Consider the following 14,532-nt stretch of genomic DNA (forward strand, 5'->3'; position numbering starts at 1 on the left):
TTGGTAAGCTAGCTGTAGCGTCGCACTTTGAGCTGACGTCACGGCAAATAAACGGTTGTTTACGTGCAGTACCTCGCGGACCACTAGGAGGCGCCCCACAGACCACCAGTGGTCAAGGGACCACGGTTTGAGAAAGACTGGTTTAAATGGTACCGGTCAAACAACATGAAGCAGGCTACAACACATCATGAGCTGATTTAAATACATTAAATAACAAATCGGACACAAACTAAACGGGTCAGAAGATGCTTCAAAAGCTTTTGTACTCCAGAATGAGCCGTTTTCCACATCTGGCGACAACCTCACCCAGCTTTACAGAAGAAGAGCATCATACCGACAGTCAAACCTGGTGGTATTGGGATGTTTTGGGACTTCTTCTTTTCTGCTCTCCAACAGGAAAGTCCTGAAGGAGAAGATCCAGCCAACAGTTCGTAACCTTTAGATTGTTTGGGTTCCACAACCAGACAGTGATCAAAAGCACGAGCAGGTCAACATCTGAATAACTCAAAAGAAAAAACAACTAAATGAAGGTAAGTGTGATTTAATTGTTATAACAGTCCTTCCCAACCATGATCCTCAAGGCACTTGAATGTTTTAGATATTTCCCTGCTTTAACACACCTTGCAGTTCAGCAAAGGCCTGTCAATAAGCCATTATTAAAATAACTATTATTAAAATAAGGTGGACCAGTGTTGAGAAACATTGCTCTATAACCCTAAATTCTGGTTGAATTAAAACAATTCTCCAAAAAGTGAACCAGAAATCCTCTGATGTGATGTAAAAAATTAATTCATAATAATAATAATCAAAAAGAAAGTCCAGCAAAGCAAGGAGCATTGGCAAATGTTTGCACGGCATTATGTGCTTGCAGACTTGAGGTAACAGATGTCTGTACCAAAATCTCACAATGTCACACAGAGGAGGCCGGGGCTTTGCTTAAAAGAAGGGGAGAAGAGGACTTGGTGGGAAGTTCTTAAAGGGAGTGAAGCAGTATGAGGCCAAACGGCCTCTATTTTTAGTCTGTTAGAGCCAAAATTGTGTCTGTTTCCACTCCTCCCCCTGTAAAAACTGGGTTGGTGTCCTCTTTAAGCCGCCTCCTTCTGTACCTGCACCCACACGTCCTCCAGTTCAGCAGCGGCAGAAAACTGCTTCACTAGTAATCTTTCATTCAATTAAATGAGCCGTCAGTGACAGGAAGTGACAGCGGCAGCTTCTTTTTTTTTGCTTGTAGATGAAAATGCAATGATATCTCCTAAACGTTTACCTCTTATTAACTTGCGATGTAAACTATAAGCCTTTGTGGATTCAAAGCGATGAGCTAAAAAAAATAAAAATAAAGTGTGAAATCTATAATCCGGGGCTGCACAGTGGCGCAGTTGGTAGAGCTGTTGCCTTGCAGCAAGAAGGTTCTGGGTTCGATTCCCGGCCTGGGGTCTTTCTGCATGGAGTTTGCATGTTCTCCCTGTGTGTGCGTGGGTTTTCTCCGGGTACTCCGGTTTCCTCCCACAGTCCAAAAACATGACTGTCAGGTTAATTGGCCTCTCCAAATTGCCCCTAGGTGTGTGTGTGCATGGTTGTGTGTCCTGTGTGTCTCTGTGTTGCCCTGCGACAGACTGGCGACCTGTCCAGGGTGACCCCGCCTCTCGCCCGGAACGTTGGCTGGAGATGGGCACCAGCACCCCTCCCGACCCCACTGAGGGAAAAAGGGTGCAAGAAAATGGATGGATGGATGGAAATCTATAATCCTTTCTGGAGTTATGGAGCCCCAAAGGTGACATGGGAAACTTTTTTATTTTGTGTTTCCTTGCAGTACTTTTGCTTTCTCCAGTCACAAATGTCAATTTAAAATTTCAAATACATACACATATAAAGAACCCCAGTGAAAAGGTGTTTATATTCTTAACTCTTTGGTGCAAAAAAAACTGAGATGGAGCTGCACATCATTTATGAACCATTCAGACTCCCAACACAAAAAATACATAAAACTGTCAGATGACTTTATTACCCCATGAAAATAACTCAGAAATAGTCCAAATAGTTTGGATGTATGTTTTCTTTCTTTCCTTCTTGCAGAAAGTTTCTGTTTATATCTTGGAAGTATGGATTTCTATCCCAAAATATATTAATATAACTTCAGATATTTCACAAACGACATATCAATTCATGGAAAAACCTTATGAAACCTTATATTATAGCAGAAAATACGGTGGACACTGGAAGAAAGACTTTCAGTGATGCCACATGAACTGATCAGTACATTATTGCAAGAGAACACAAAAGAAAAAAAACCCATGTCCCACAGGGGCCTCCGTACTGGAGTCCCTGTTTAAAAGCCACAAACACAAGCAGCCGCTTTCTCTCAGAGCGCTGACTGGAACCAAACCCTAAACAAGGGAAGCACGGTGTAATGTTGCAACACATATGGGACTTGACAGGAGAGATGTCAAGTTAAACATGCAATATTACTGCTGACCTGATAAAGAAAACAAAGCAACAAGTCAGTCGGTCAGGCGAAAACGTTTTGTTTCGCCACAAGGAGACCACAATTATTCCAGTGAAACCACTAAACGTTGAGTTAGTCATTTTTCCACGAGGAATGAGTGTAAAACTGAGATTTACAGGGTCTTTCTGATGACAGACTGCTACCTTCATGCTGTGCAGGGAAACGGCTTCCCAGTCCTTTCATTTATTTGACATTTTGACTAAAACTACCACAGGAAACCTCCTTTCCATTGCTTAGAAAAACTGTTTTGTTAAACACTTAATCAAGCAGCGCTTGCAGTCATCATCCTGTAACGGACCAACACCCTCCACAGACTTTACAGGCTGCTTGGAAATAAGAGAGTCTGAAACCTCACTCTGGGTGCCACCCAGCTGACGTCTGACTGCTGGCCATCCAGCCAACCGCTGCAAGAACACCGAGAAGGAGGAGAGATTTCCATTTCTGAAAGCTAGCATGGATAAAAAATTCAAAGGCACTATAAATTAGTTGACCAGTTACTCAGAATCTCAATTAGTTAAGTTCTTGCTGAGGTAAAGAGACTCAACGTTAGCTATTCTTAGTATCAGTGAGATGGCAAGGACACTATGCTTTCTCTGGAAGTGAGTCTGTTGTTTACCTAGAATGCTAAAACAGAGACCTAAGATACACCAAGTGCTCATCATTCTTTTGGAGTTTTGATCATTTCATTATTGCATATCTGAGTTTTTCCAGATATGAAAATGAAAACACCTACAATAAGTCAAAAATTATACCTTCTCTGGGGGCTTCTATTCAAAAAGACAACAGAGCTAGCAACAGGAGATCACAGTAAGGCTAAATGTATATTTATATTCCTTTTGAGCTTTCTGTCTGTCTTTCACGGTGAATTTGGATCAGGCATCTGTTTTGCTTTAATCCCATAATGTTTCAGATCATCAAAGAAATGTAAATATCAACTAAAAACAATCTGATTAAATACAAAAGATAGTTTTGAAATTGATGACATCATTAATTAAGGCAGGAAAGGCTAGCCAAAACGAAATGCAGACCTGTTAAATAATAAGTTAACTGTAAATAATGCAATATTTTATTTATTTTCATGAGCCACAGCCGGAACTGTTTCAATAGATTCAATAAATCACTTATGCAGAACCTCTCTGACAACACAAAGTAGGCTAAAACACATCTAAAGGAGAAACAGATTGTGATCTAAAGTGTAACATAAATATCCCTCTGTTATTACAGTAATTCCTTTGACTTTTAGAAAAGGGAACAGAAAGTAAAGAATAAATTTCAGCTGTTTCCGGAACTCAATTTTCTTTACTAGTCTTTTCCTTCCTTAAGAAAAACCTAAAGGCAAATTGAATACTAACCCCTAAATGCTAGCATTGTTCCAATTATTTCCTTTTTAAGTGTTACTAAAACGTGGGCTGAGCATTTGCACAATTAGTGCACAGTTTGGCACCCCCTGCAAAGAATTGAATTGTTTTTACTGTAATTTGTTCATTATGTTGAAAGAAAAATGATGAAACCCACAATTATCCACAGTCGGAGACAATGCTAAGTAATTTACTCCTTTTATAAGAGGGTTGTGCAGTTCTAAAGCTGAATATTAAGGCTTGTGTTCACTGAAATGTTTGTATGGTGCGATTTCAGACTTACACAGAAGGCAGTGGATTAAAGTATGATGAAGAAGGTATTTTGCCACAAGATGATTCTAATCCCGCAGTGTTTATGACCTCTAAGATCACTCAGATTATTAGAGATGAGTTTATAAGGGTATTACCTCGAGTCGCTGCACCATCTCTCTGATGTCCTCGCCGCAGTTGTCGTGGGCAGACAGCATGATGCACTCCCCGCGCTCATAGAAGATTTTAATACTCATAATCCCTGAGGTCCATCCAATGACATCGCGACATGAGCAGTTAAACACTACGTTTTTTGACTCCTCTTCAATGAGCACAATGAACTCGTTGGATATGCCGAGCAAGCAGTCAATGTCCATCGACTGCCCAAAGTCCCGGGCGCAGACGCTCCAGGTGATGGCTCCCACGCTGAACAGATGCGCCTCCTTTCTGGCTTTGACTTTCTCCTTCTTCTTTGCTCCAAGAGTAATGAAGCTGAATTTGACGGCTGAGTCTATAGTAGCCGTGCTGACAAAGTTCTCGGCTAAGTCCTTCAGGTACTCCTGCCGCGTACGAGTCGCCATGGCTCTGAACTTCTCCGACTTGTGAGCAGCGTTCTCGCCATTGATGACCTTTGCAAGTAGGAAGTCCCTGAAAACGGCCGACTTTGGGAAAGTTACGGACTTGGGAATGGGTGGTCCGAACGGAGGCACGTCTTTGGATCTGGATACAGCGACGCTGGAAAATAAGGCAGGGATAAACGATATAAGTAACAACTTAAGGTGACCTATTATGCTTCCTTGAACAAATTGGAATAGTTCTGAGGTCTAAACAAAACATGTTCATTACATTTTTTGTACAAAATCATTCTTAGATAATGAGACTTTAGTCTGGTCAGTTCTGTCTATTTTGAGCTCTTGTCACTTTAAATCCAAATAAGCTGAGCAAATGTGCTGGAACTCTACTGGGGTTGCTAGGTAACGGGCTAGGCTTCGCTGGGGTTGCAAAACAACTCATCCAGACACTAAAAAAAAACTTATTGCCAAAAAAATTTTATTTTTAAGTGCTTTGGCTGTTTTTAGAAGCAGTAGAGACCTAAATAAAAGTACAAAAATGTGCAAAAGGTGAATTTTGCCTAATAGGTTCCCTTTAAAAAGCAACACCCCTGAATGAGCAGTAATTTGTGTTCCGAAATGATAAGTTTAAGATTTTTCTTTTCCAATGAGCGAGAGAGAATAAATTTGCTCTGTTCTATGTTATTAGTGAAAGTCTTCTTTGCCTACAAACACGTTCGAAGCAGAGCTTCAAGTCGTAATTTAAAGGTATCTCTGAAGATAATAACTGTATCATCACCGAACACATCAAAAGAGCCTTGTGATTTGTGGATATTACTACAAAGCCATGACAGATACCACAGAAGGAGCACACCAAGCTATTATTATTACGCTTTCAAATTTAATGTCTTCATGCAATTTGGCAAGAATTCCTTTTCGCAAAGCCCTTTTTAAATAATAAAACCCATCTTCCTTAATTGTCAAGAGCAAATGAATTTGTATCTTAATAGAGGGTTCAACTCTGCACAATCTCTCTCTTTCTTTTCCCTGCGTCCTTTCCTTGCCTAATAAAATAAAGTAGCTTGCAGGCAAAGTGCACGCTTGTTGCATTTACCTGTAGCAGACATTATCAGTGCAGGGGCTGTGGACTCTGACGATGACAAACACATGTTGGAACTGGGAGCGGATGTTTTTGGGAGTGAAGGGAAGGGCCCCGGGCTCCTGGAATACTATGGTGACAATGTCGTTGCCAATGTGCCTCTTCCTTAATAACTGCGAAAAGTATTGTATTAAAAGAACACAATAAAAACAGTTGTAATCATGATGAAAGAGGTCAACTTTATAGAAAAACATTCAACGTTCAAGACAAAAATCAGAGTGAGGCGATGTAAAACCTGATGCAGTTGGTATTTCAAGATTGTGCAATTCAGTGATTAATTATAGATAAAAATTTTGAAATTTAAATCAGTCTTTCTCAATTTACCTAAACCCAGTCATGACAGCATGTATTGATGGTCTACACAAACACTTAACCTCATTCTGTTTGGAATGTGATTGCCTGAGAGGGTCAGAAAGAGCCCAAAACAAGCAGGATCATAGGGTATAGAGGTGAAATAGAAAAGAGTAGAGGATGCTGGAAGATTACTCAAAGGGATTAAATTAAACTATCCAACTATGAACCCTTTGCACATGACGTCCCTCTCTTCGAAAGACACCATGACAGACGTCAAAACAACCTATGCGCTCCTGTAAAGCCTGTCAAAGTGCACATGTAGTGGCCTAATATCGCTTTTATTTAGTTGGTTTCACTTTAAAAACATAGGATCATAGGATGCTGCACAAACAGACAAGGATACAAACCAAACTTGTCATTATATTTTAGAACTTTTAAAGTTAGGAATGATACGGCGGCGATGGATAGCAGCAGTCAATCAGAATGACTGTCAGCCCTCGATGTAACCGCAGATTTGCAGCGCACACTTTTTACAAGGTAGGAAGATTAACGATTGTATACTTTATAAGTAAGTGTGGTTAGAAATATATCAAATATTGCATCATGAAGAAGTCACTCTGTTCAGTACTACCATCTCTCACTTCCGACGTCTATCATGGCGCCTCATGATTAAATGACGTAGTTGCAAACGGTCAATACAATCCAAGAGAGGAAAACCTCTCTCTACCAATCACATGCCTAAGATGTACTTGACAGACTGGTTTCCACCACATTACACTGCTTCTCTCCATCATTTTAACCTCCTTGAGTCCATTCAAAATGAATGCTCTTACATGGCTGTGTGCACAGGCCTTATTAAGGGCTCAGAAGGCACTTCCATACATTAGCACAGACAACAACGTACTGAAACACTGTCAATTATGCATTACTAGCCACCATTTGCCCATCAGCCACTACATTCACTTAATCCCACTTGTTCACAAAGAGACGGAGGCTCGTCTATTGCAGCGGCAGGTCCATCCCATGAGGAAGCACTGATTAAAATCCAACTATGGGGCACCGTCTCCATGGCAATGCTCGTGTTTTCAGCTAATAGGTTATTACCATGGCAAAACGGCTCTCTAGGGACGGCTGGCAAAAGTCAGCACTGGAAGATCCTTGCAGAGGAGCTGCCCAGGGACTTGTTAAAGCCATTATATGGCGATTCTCCACGCAAAAGAGCAAATGTTGTGATTAGTGGAGGTAATAAAGCACAAAGTTTACCTGCTGTCTATTGTTGGGCGTGTAGGGGAGCATGGTGGACACATGAAACATCAACTCGTAGTCCTTGTAGGTGGTGTACAGGGAATGCGTTCCCGTTGAGTCAGCTGCACACAAACAAATGAACAACAAACAGGTTTTAAAAATGGAAACACCTTTTCTCTCTTTGGTTTTTAACCCAAAGTGAGCTGGCATCTGTCTCTTAATGTTGCACTTCTTCCTTGAATTTGTGATGTTTTGTATAAGCCTGACATGACAGTGTCATAAATATGACATAAGATCTGTCATGAACATGAAGGAGTCTTCATGAATGGTTATGACTGTGTCATTTGGTAAATAATGACACTTCATGCAAAGATGACACTTTAAATTGACTTTTAATACAGGTTTTAATGCAATTTAGCATCGAAAGTGTTATTATTTACCAAATAATGCAAAGTTGACACTTGTAATGCAACTTTGCATTAAAAGTGTCATTATTTATCGAATGACACTTCATGACAACAGTCATAAACATTCATGAAGACTCTTTCATCTTCATGACAGATGTAATGTCACATTTATGACAGTGTCATGTCAGTCTTATGCACACCGCATCAAATACAGTTTTACCCTATTTTCTTATTCTTCTTTGTTATTTTTGTACTGCACTTTGGTCAGCCGCTATATTGAATACTAAGTGCTTTAGAAATAAAATGGTCTGGTATGAATTTATAATAGTTTTGGGGTTTTTCTTATTACTTAGTTTTATTTCATTGTGAGTTTCTTTTTGCTGACTTGTTAGTTTTTAGAGTGTTTGCTTTTTTATCAGTTAGTTTCATTGTAGTTTTTATTAGTTACATAGTTTTTTAATTACTGTTTTTATTTATTTCAGTTAACAAAAATGCTTTCTCAATGTCAATTTTTGTTATTTTGTTCATTTTAGTCGACTGTAATAACCCTAGTATGGTCTCTGCTGCTACAAATTGTTCATCCAGGCTTATAAAGGGGCACATTTTAAGTTTATGCAACAGGCTTTTTCTTACTCTTGTTGTCCAGCTGGGCTCGGTACTTTGTGAAGCCCTTGAGGCGAACCCGCTGGCCGAGCAGATCCAAGAACTCGTCCAGCGCCGGGCCAGCGCTCTCGTTGTTGTACATCTCCTCCTCCGTGCTCTGGCCCGCCTTGCAGTAAAGAACCCCCACCTTGTGCTGGAAGCTTAGCTGGAACACACACAAATACCTCGGACTTAGTATATCACTTCCTGTTGCCGAGATGTTGCACACTCAACAGAGACGAGTCTCTCCTTTCCATCATTTTGCAGCTCAAGTTAAGGCCTTTACATCCCTTCGAGGGGAGAGATGAAATCCCCTCTCACGAAGCCGGGCTCTGAGCTCTCCGGAGCGTAAATTAAGCCGCGCTATTAGCTGCAACTTAAGTGCAGCTGTGGAGCGACGAGGGAGTGAATTAGATACATTAGGCAGCGGACGTGGCTTTATTACAGTAAACTTTGCCAACTTTAGCATATATCCTTATTTTTATTTAAGGATTGGTGCATGCGGTCCAATATTTCCAGCCTGACCCCTGCAGCTAAATGTCAATCTGCAAGACCAAAAAGGTTTTCCTCACTGTGAAGGAAAATAAATGATCTATAGACTGAAACCAATTTGAAGCGTTCCCTCCCGTTACAGGTTATCAGTTCTTGGCGTGCTCCCCTCACAGTTGTCATGGCGACTCCTCTATCAGCAAGTCTGCTCCTTGCTGAAGCTCCCGCCGTGATGGGAAGCTATTATACCTTCAAGCTCAGTGGAAACTGCATGATGTGCAATGATGTGGTCTTCTATTTTTCATTTGGAATTATAAGGACTTACTTAACCTCCAGCACATCCTTACAGAATGGATGAAGGACTTTCACATCAGTGCCCGAAAAGTGGATTCAGGTCACCTAAATTCAGCAACTCTCCAACAGACACAGTTGCCTCAAACTTTTTCATATTTTGTCTCATAAAAACAAATCAACTTTGAAGTGTTTTATTTAAGTTTTAGGTGACATATCAACCAAGGTTGTGTGTACTTAGGAAACAAAAGAAAACTTCCTTCGCATTAATACAGCATAATGGAAGTTGGAAGAATGTTTTCAGTGTGACATTTTTGCCATTAACAACTTCTTTTTGTAAACTAAAAAGATCAATTTTGGCCTCATCTGACCACACCACCTTGTTGCTCTTTTTTTTTTTAACTAAATGTTTGCTGAAAGAAGCAAACATGAGTTTTTCTGACTTCCTTTACAAATGTCAAAAGCTGTGCATATCTTCCACAATCTGTCTGCGATGCTCAATCTGTCTGCTATGCTCCTTTTTCTGATGCTTTTCGTTCATCAGTAAACTGGTGGAATCACTACAGAAAAGTGTGAATAATAAATTACTGACAAATAAAAGTAATTATTTGCTCTGGAATTTAATTTATTTTTATGGGAGTAGTGTACAAACATTTCTCACCTTTGTCAGAATTGTCTAGTCAAACTTACTTATGGGTCAAAATATGTTTAAAAAAAAAAAAGATTTTGTTTGCTAAAAAATAATGAGCATGTAATATTTAAAGAAAACAAACAAGGCAGTTGATTTTTCTTGCCCAAACGGATGCGTAGATCATTGTAGATCCAAAACCTAATAAATATTTGTCACCTTATAAGAAGAAAATTATTCCAATCTACAAATTCTTAATGGAATAAAATTTTAAAAATATATTCTCTGCCATTAGAACAGGATTTTGGTTTTTCTTTTTATGAAAACACTTACTATGTCTAACCAATTCTTTAAATCAATGAAGGTGAGAGGATCTGGTTCTTTCTATTATAACATTTAAAAAATATACATAGTGAAGATGTTAAAGAGACATACTTTGTTTTGTATCTAACAGTTTCCGTTGTTGACTTAAATTTTAATTTGATAATTTTTTTGATGAGCTAAATTGTTTAATTCATGAAATCCAGTCTGACTTAGTTGAATGTGGTTGAATATAAATACATGTGAAATTGTGATTTATTTAAAAAATTCATTATTATTTTCTAATGATTTTCCACTTTACAATTCTGCAATACTTTCTGATGGATAATCATATTAAAAGCGCCATTATGTTTGTTTTTGTAAGATGGCAAAATGTGAAAAGGTGTAAAATATTTTTAATGAACATTTCACGTCTCTTTCTCGGAACAGATCAGCTCCTTAACAGGAAGTGAGGACATTTCTGCAACTTAACTGCAAAACCATCTTAACGGAGGTTTTAAAAGTCACAACACAAATACTGCATTCTTACTGAGTGGATGGAGAAATGAGGGCAACATTGTCCCTGGAGACAATCATGAGGCACCTGAGGGATACAGCATTGCCCTGGCAGTGCATGCAACGCTAATGTGACATCTGCTTCCACTGCAATCTACTTATGTTGCAAAAAGCATGGAATAATAGCTCCAAAAAACCTTCCCACCAGAAGCAAGCCAAGGGTATAACCTTCAGGATTGCCCTGGTCCTTGTAGAAGAAAGCTGTGCTACGCTACTAAATCGCACATCTAACCCCGTGGCCACAAATATTTTTAAATATCTGCATTTATTTTGCAGCAACATCCAATCTGATGAGTAAACAGTCAAGCTTCTCTTACAAAACATTTCCGTCGAGTCACTTTTGATGGGAATCTGATTAGGATGGCGATAAAACCTTTGCTTTGTCTAAAAATAAATAAAATCCTCCTCAAACCATGTTGTGACCGAGCAGACTTGGCGTCATGCCTCGGTTTCAGTGATGCTTAATGTCTCGCATGTCACAACTGTCTTGAAAACGTACTTAATAAACATTTAATAAACATTAGATTTTGGTGGTTAAGCATTTTAATCGAGTCTAAATTCCTGAGAGGCTCTGAAAGTTTGACCATCAAATCTGAAGGCTTTTTTTTTTTTGAAGGATTCGTGGAAAGCTTATGCTCTTTTTCTAAAGGGTGAAGGACTGTCTGAAGGTTATCTTTTGTTTCAGGATCTTAAGGCTTATATGAAGAGTTTCTTTTTGTACTCTTAGAAGCACTTATCTGTCGGATTCTTTAAAACCAAATCTTTGCATCTTTGTAAGATGGACCGGAGTTAAAGAGCAACGTCTTCGTCTGAGGACAGGGTTGAAAAATTGCGAGTTCTTTTTAGGTCAAGTAGTGTGAGTTGCTTCCTGAACTACAGAATAAATTCAAAACACAGCCTAAGATAATAGACATGTTGATAGATGAAGGATCTGTTTACATTTTTTCAAACACTTATGTCTCCACGTCTGTTGATCTATGACTCATTTTCTGTTAAACTGGACCAACAGGACGACTGTTTTTCAGATTCCTTCAGCTGGAACGATGCCAGAAAAGAAACCATCACGGTCACCGATCTGAAAGGTTCGATTTCCATATATAACAATCAAACTTAGTGCACTGGAGCAACAACAACCCTAGCAGGTGGTAGATTGCTCTCTTGAACTGGAGCAACAAATCAGATTTAAATTTAAATTAGACGCAAGAGTTGAGCTGTGAGGGTTTCTGTTTTAAACTGAGAGTCCAGGCGAAAAACAACATGAATAAGGAGTTTGTACACACACTTATTCATTCATTTACTTTCCTTTTTTCACTCATTCATGTATTTATTTTCCCTACTTGTCTGTTTTATAATTCTTTCTTAAATTGCATTGTTTATTGCAACAGTCATTCATTGCACTCACTAATTTAGTTTGCACAAGTAAGTAACTACATACATGTTTTGGAAAAGTACGAGTGCTAAATATTTTGAATAGAAAATATAAACTTTTGTCTCATTTATTTATCATAAAACACTATAATATATTCATTTCAGCTCATTATTGATTTATAAAACAATGTGATTTACAAATATAACTAAAAACAAAACAGACAAGGAGAAAAAAAATGTTAGAAATCTTGAACAAAATTTGTTGCAGATTAAATTAATCTTGTAATTTGTTCACCTTTAACAAGTCATGTCTATTTTCTAGAAGTTAATTTTTTTAATACTTTAGAAATAAATGCAATTTGTGATCTCCGTTAATGAAATCTCATCTCAGATTAAACAGATTTATGCTTTTTCTAGGCCATCTGTGCATAATCAGTTCAGTCATTGGAGCATATAAGAAGACATTTGAATCAGTTCCTTCTTAAATCTTGGAAAAAATTACAGCAGAGAGTAAAAGCCAGCAGATGATTCCTCTTGATCATGAAAATATTGAGAACAGCTCTCTAACTCAGCGAGGAAAAATATTAAACATACAGCTGTTCTGACCAACAAAACATAGCCTAGTATCACTTATGAACAAATATGCACAGAAAAAACACAAATTCAACTTTCCAGACATGGTGGAGGAAAATACTTTAGCCTTTTAGTGCAAAACTGACTTTTTTCTCATAAATAGATTAAAGTTGCAGAGGGGTCAACGTAATTAGAGGGACTCTAGGCAAGATCATACATTTGAATCACCAAAAATATTACTTTCTAAATATAAAGTTTAGCTTCACTGGACTTTTTGGGTTGAAGTGTGTAAAAGATCAAGGTCATCTGGAAGAGCTTTAAACCCTAATTAACTTGCACTCTCCTCCTTTGAATACATTTCCTTATAACATCTCATCACCTTTTGCCCTTTCCTAATGGATTTGTCAGTTTCTCTATGATGTGTCTGCAGATTTCAAAGAAAAGCTGCTCATTTCCAATGACATTTAACAGAGTAATCATATTCAAAATCTGTAAATTTGACTGTTATTCATTTGCTTTAGAAATGTCTCTCCACTGCTCTTGAATAAATGTGTAAAAAAAAAAAAATCTGAAGAAACAAAGGTGGGCTTGGTGGAGCTTTTCATGATAAGAGCCTTTCCCTTGTCAGTTAGAATGATGGGCACGCACTAATGAATGCAATTAGACTAATAAGCAGCAGATTTCCTGATAGTAAAACACGGCTAATGCTCCCACTCCCTCTGCCGTCTTGTAGTTTCATTAGATGAGAAATTAAAGGCCTTGAGATCAGACAATGAATCCGTCTGACACCTGTGACTGAAGAGAACCTTCAGCATTATTAGGAGTTCAAGGAGAAAGACTTCCAGATGACACCCTCCATCTTCTAAAATAAAAAGCACCACATTAACCTCTTTTTAATGAAAGTAAGCTAATAAAAGTGAGACGTTTTCACTAGTCTTGCAGCTACAGTCGATCACAACAGGGGCGCCAAATACATCCTATTGATAGTTGCAAAGATTGTTGGATTTCAATAAATTTTCTAATGATCTGCATTATTAATATTGTGCTTTTATTTTTTTTCTTGATAAGTGAATGTACCATAAGTAAGTTCTGCCAGATTGTAATTCCAAAAAGAAAAAAAAAGCTTTAGTATTTTAATAAAAAAGTTTTTGCACTGGGTTGAGGTAGTTTGTTGGCTGAATAAAAATGTGTTTGTTTAGCAAAACTGAAGTAGAAACACTTTGTTCGTATCACACGAGTCACATGATCAACAACTGGATGTTGCCAAACCATGAAGAAAGAAGACGACAAGAAGTAGTTGGAGGATCATGTTTTCTTAACGACTTATTACGTGAACAAGCTTATTCACATGAAATTTTAACTGCATTTCTTATTGAATCAAAACACCATGACTGTGAAACAGTTTGGCAACGTTTCGCGCTCATTTGCAATGGAGAAGTAGCTACAGACACACCTACAGTGCTTTTCTAATGTTATTTCTACTTTTACTTGACTAAAATGTTTGGGTACTCTACCCATCTCTGATCCTGACCCCTGTCTGAAACATGACATGAGTCCACTCACCCCTTGCTCGTCCAGTTTGAGGAGTTGCTCTGGGACTTTGGGAGAGTTGAGGGCCAGCCTCAGACACTGGATGTTCAGCTCAGGGATGACGTATTCCAGCACTTCCTTAAGCGGCAGGCCGCGGGCCGTTCCATGCCTCGCCGTGGATGGAATGGCATCCTCCAGGATGGCTCCACGGAGGGTCGTCAACTGGCGGAAAAGATAAACAAACAAGATTTATTTGGTGAAATGCAGTGTGTAACTTCTGGCTCTTCTGTTACATGTGCTGCCCTGTTATTCTGGCTGGTTGATCCGTTGCGACGCCTCCGAACTACACTATGGACTCAAATTTTAAAT

At 38.7% G+C, this 14,532-nt stretch overlaps 1 protein-coding gene across 7 annotated transcripts in view; it reads right to left on the bottom strand.

Moving 5' to 3' along the window:
• The window catches only part of LOC103477253 (signal-induced proliferation-associated 1-like protein 2), a 114,876-nt gene that overhangs the window by 49,211 nt on the left and 51,133 nt on the right, over nt 1–14,532 (bottom strand). For all 7 annotated transcript variants that reach the window (XM_008430233.3, XM_008430231.3, XM_008430230.3 and 4 more), the window contains 5 exons: nt 14,197–14,385; nt 8,400–8,574; nt 7,378–7,481; nt 5,776–5,933; nt 4,269–4,845 (listed from right to left, as the gene is read on the bottom strand). In XM_008430233.3, coding sequence (XP_008428455.1) covers nt 4,269–4,845; nt 5,776–5,933; nt 7,378–7,481; nt 8,400–8,574; nt 14,197–14,385 — 1,203 coding nt within the window. The remainder of the gene's footprint in view (nt 1–4,268; nt 4,846–5,775; nt 5,934–7,377; nt 7,482–8,399; nt 8,575–14,196; nt 14,386–14,532) is intronic.

Source organism: Poecilia reticulata, chromosome 15, assembly GCF_904066995.2.
Source record: "Poecilia reticulata chromosome 15, P_reticulata-male-v2, whole genome shotgun sequence".
Classification (NCBI taxonomy): Eukaryota; Metazoa; Chordata; class Actinopteri; order Cyprinodontiformes; family Poeciliidae; genus Poecilia; species Poecilia reticulata.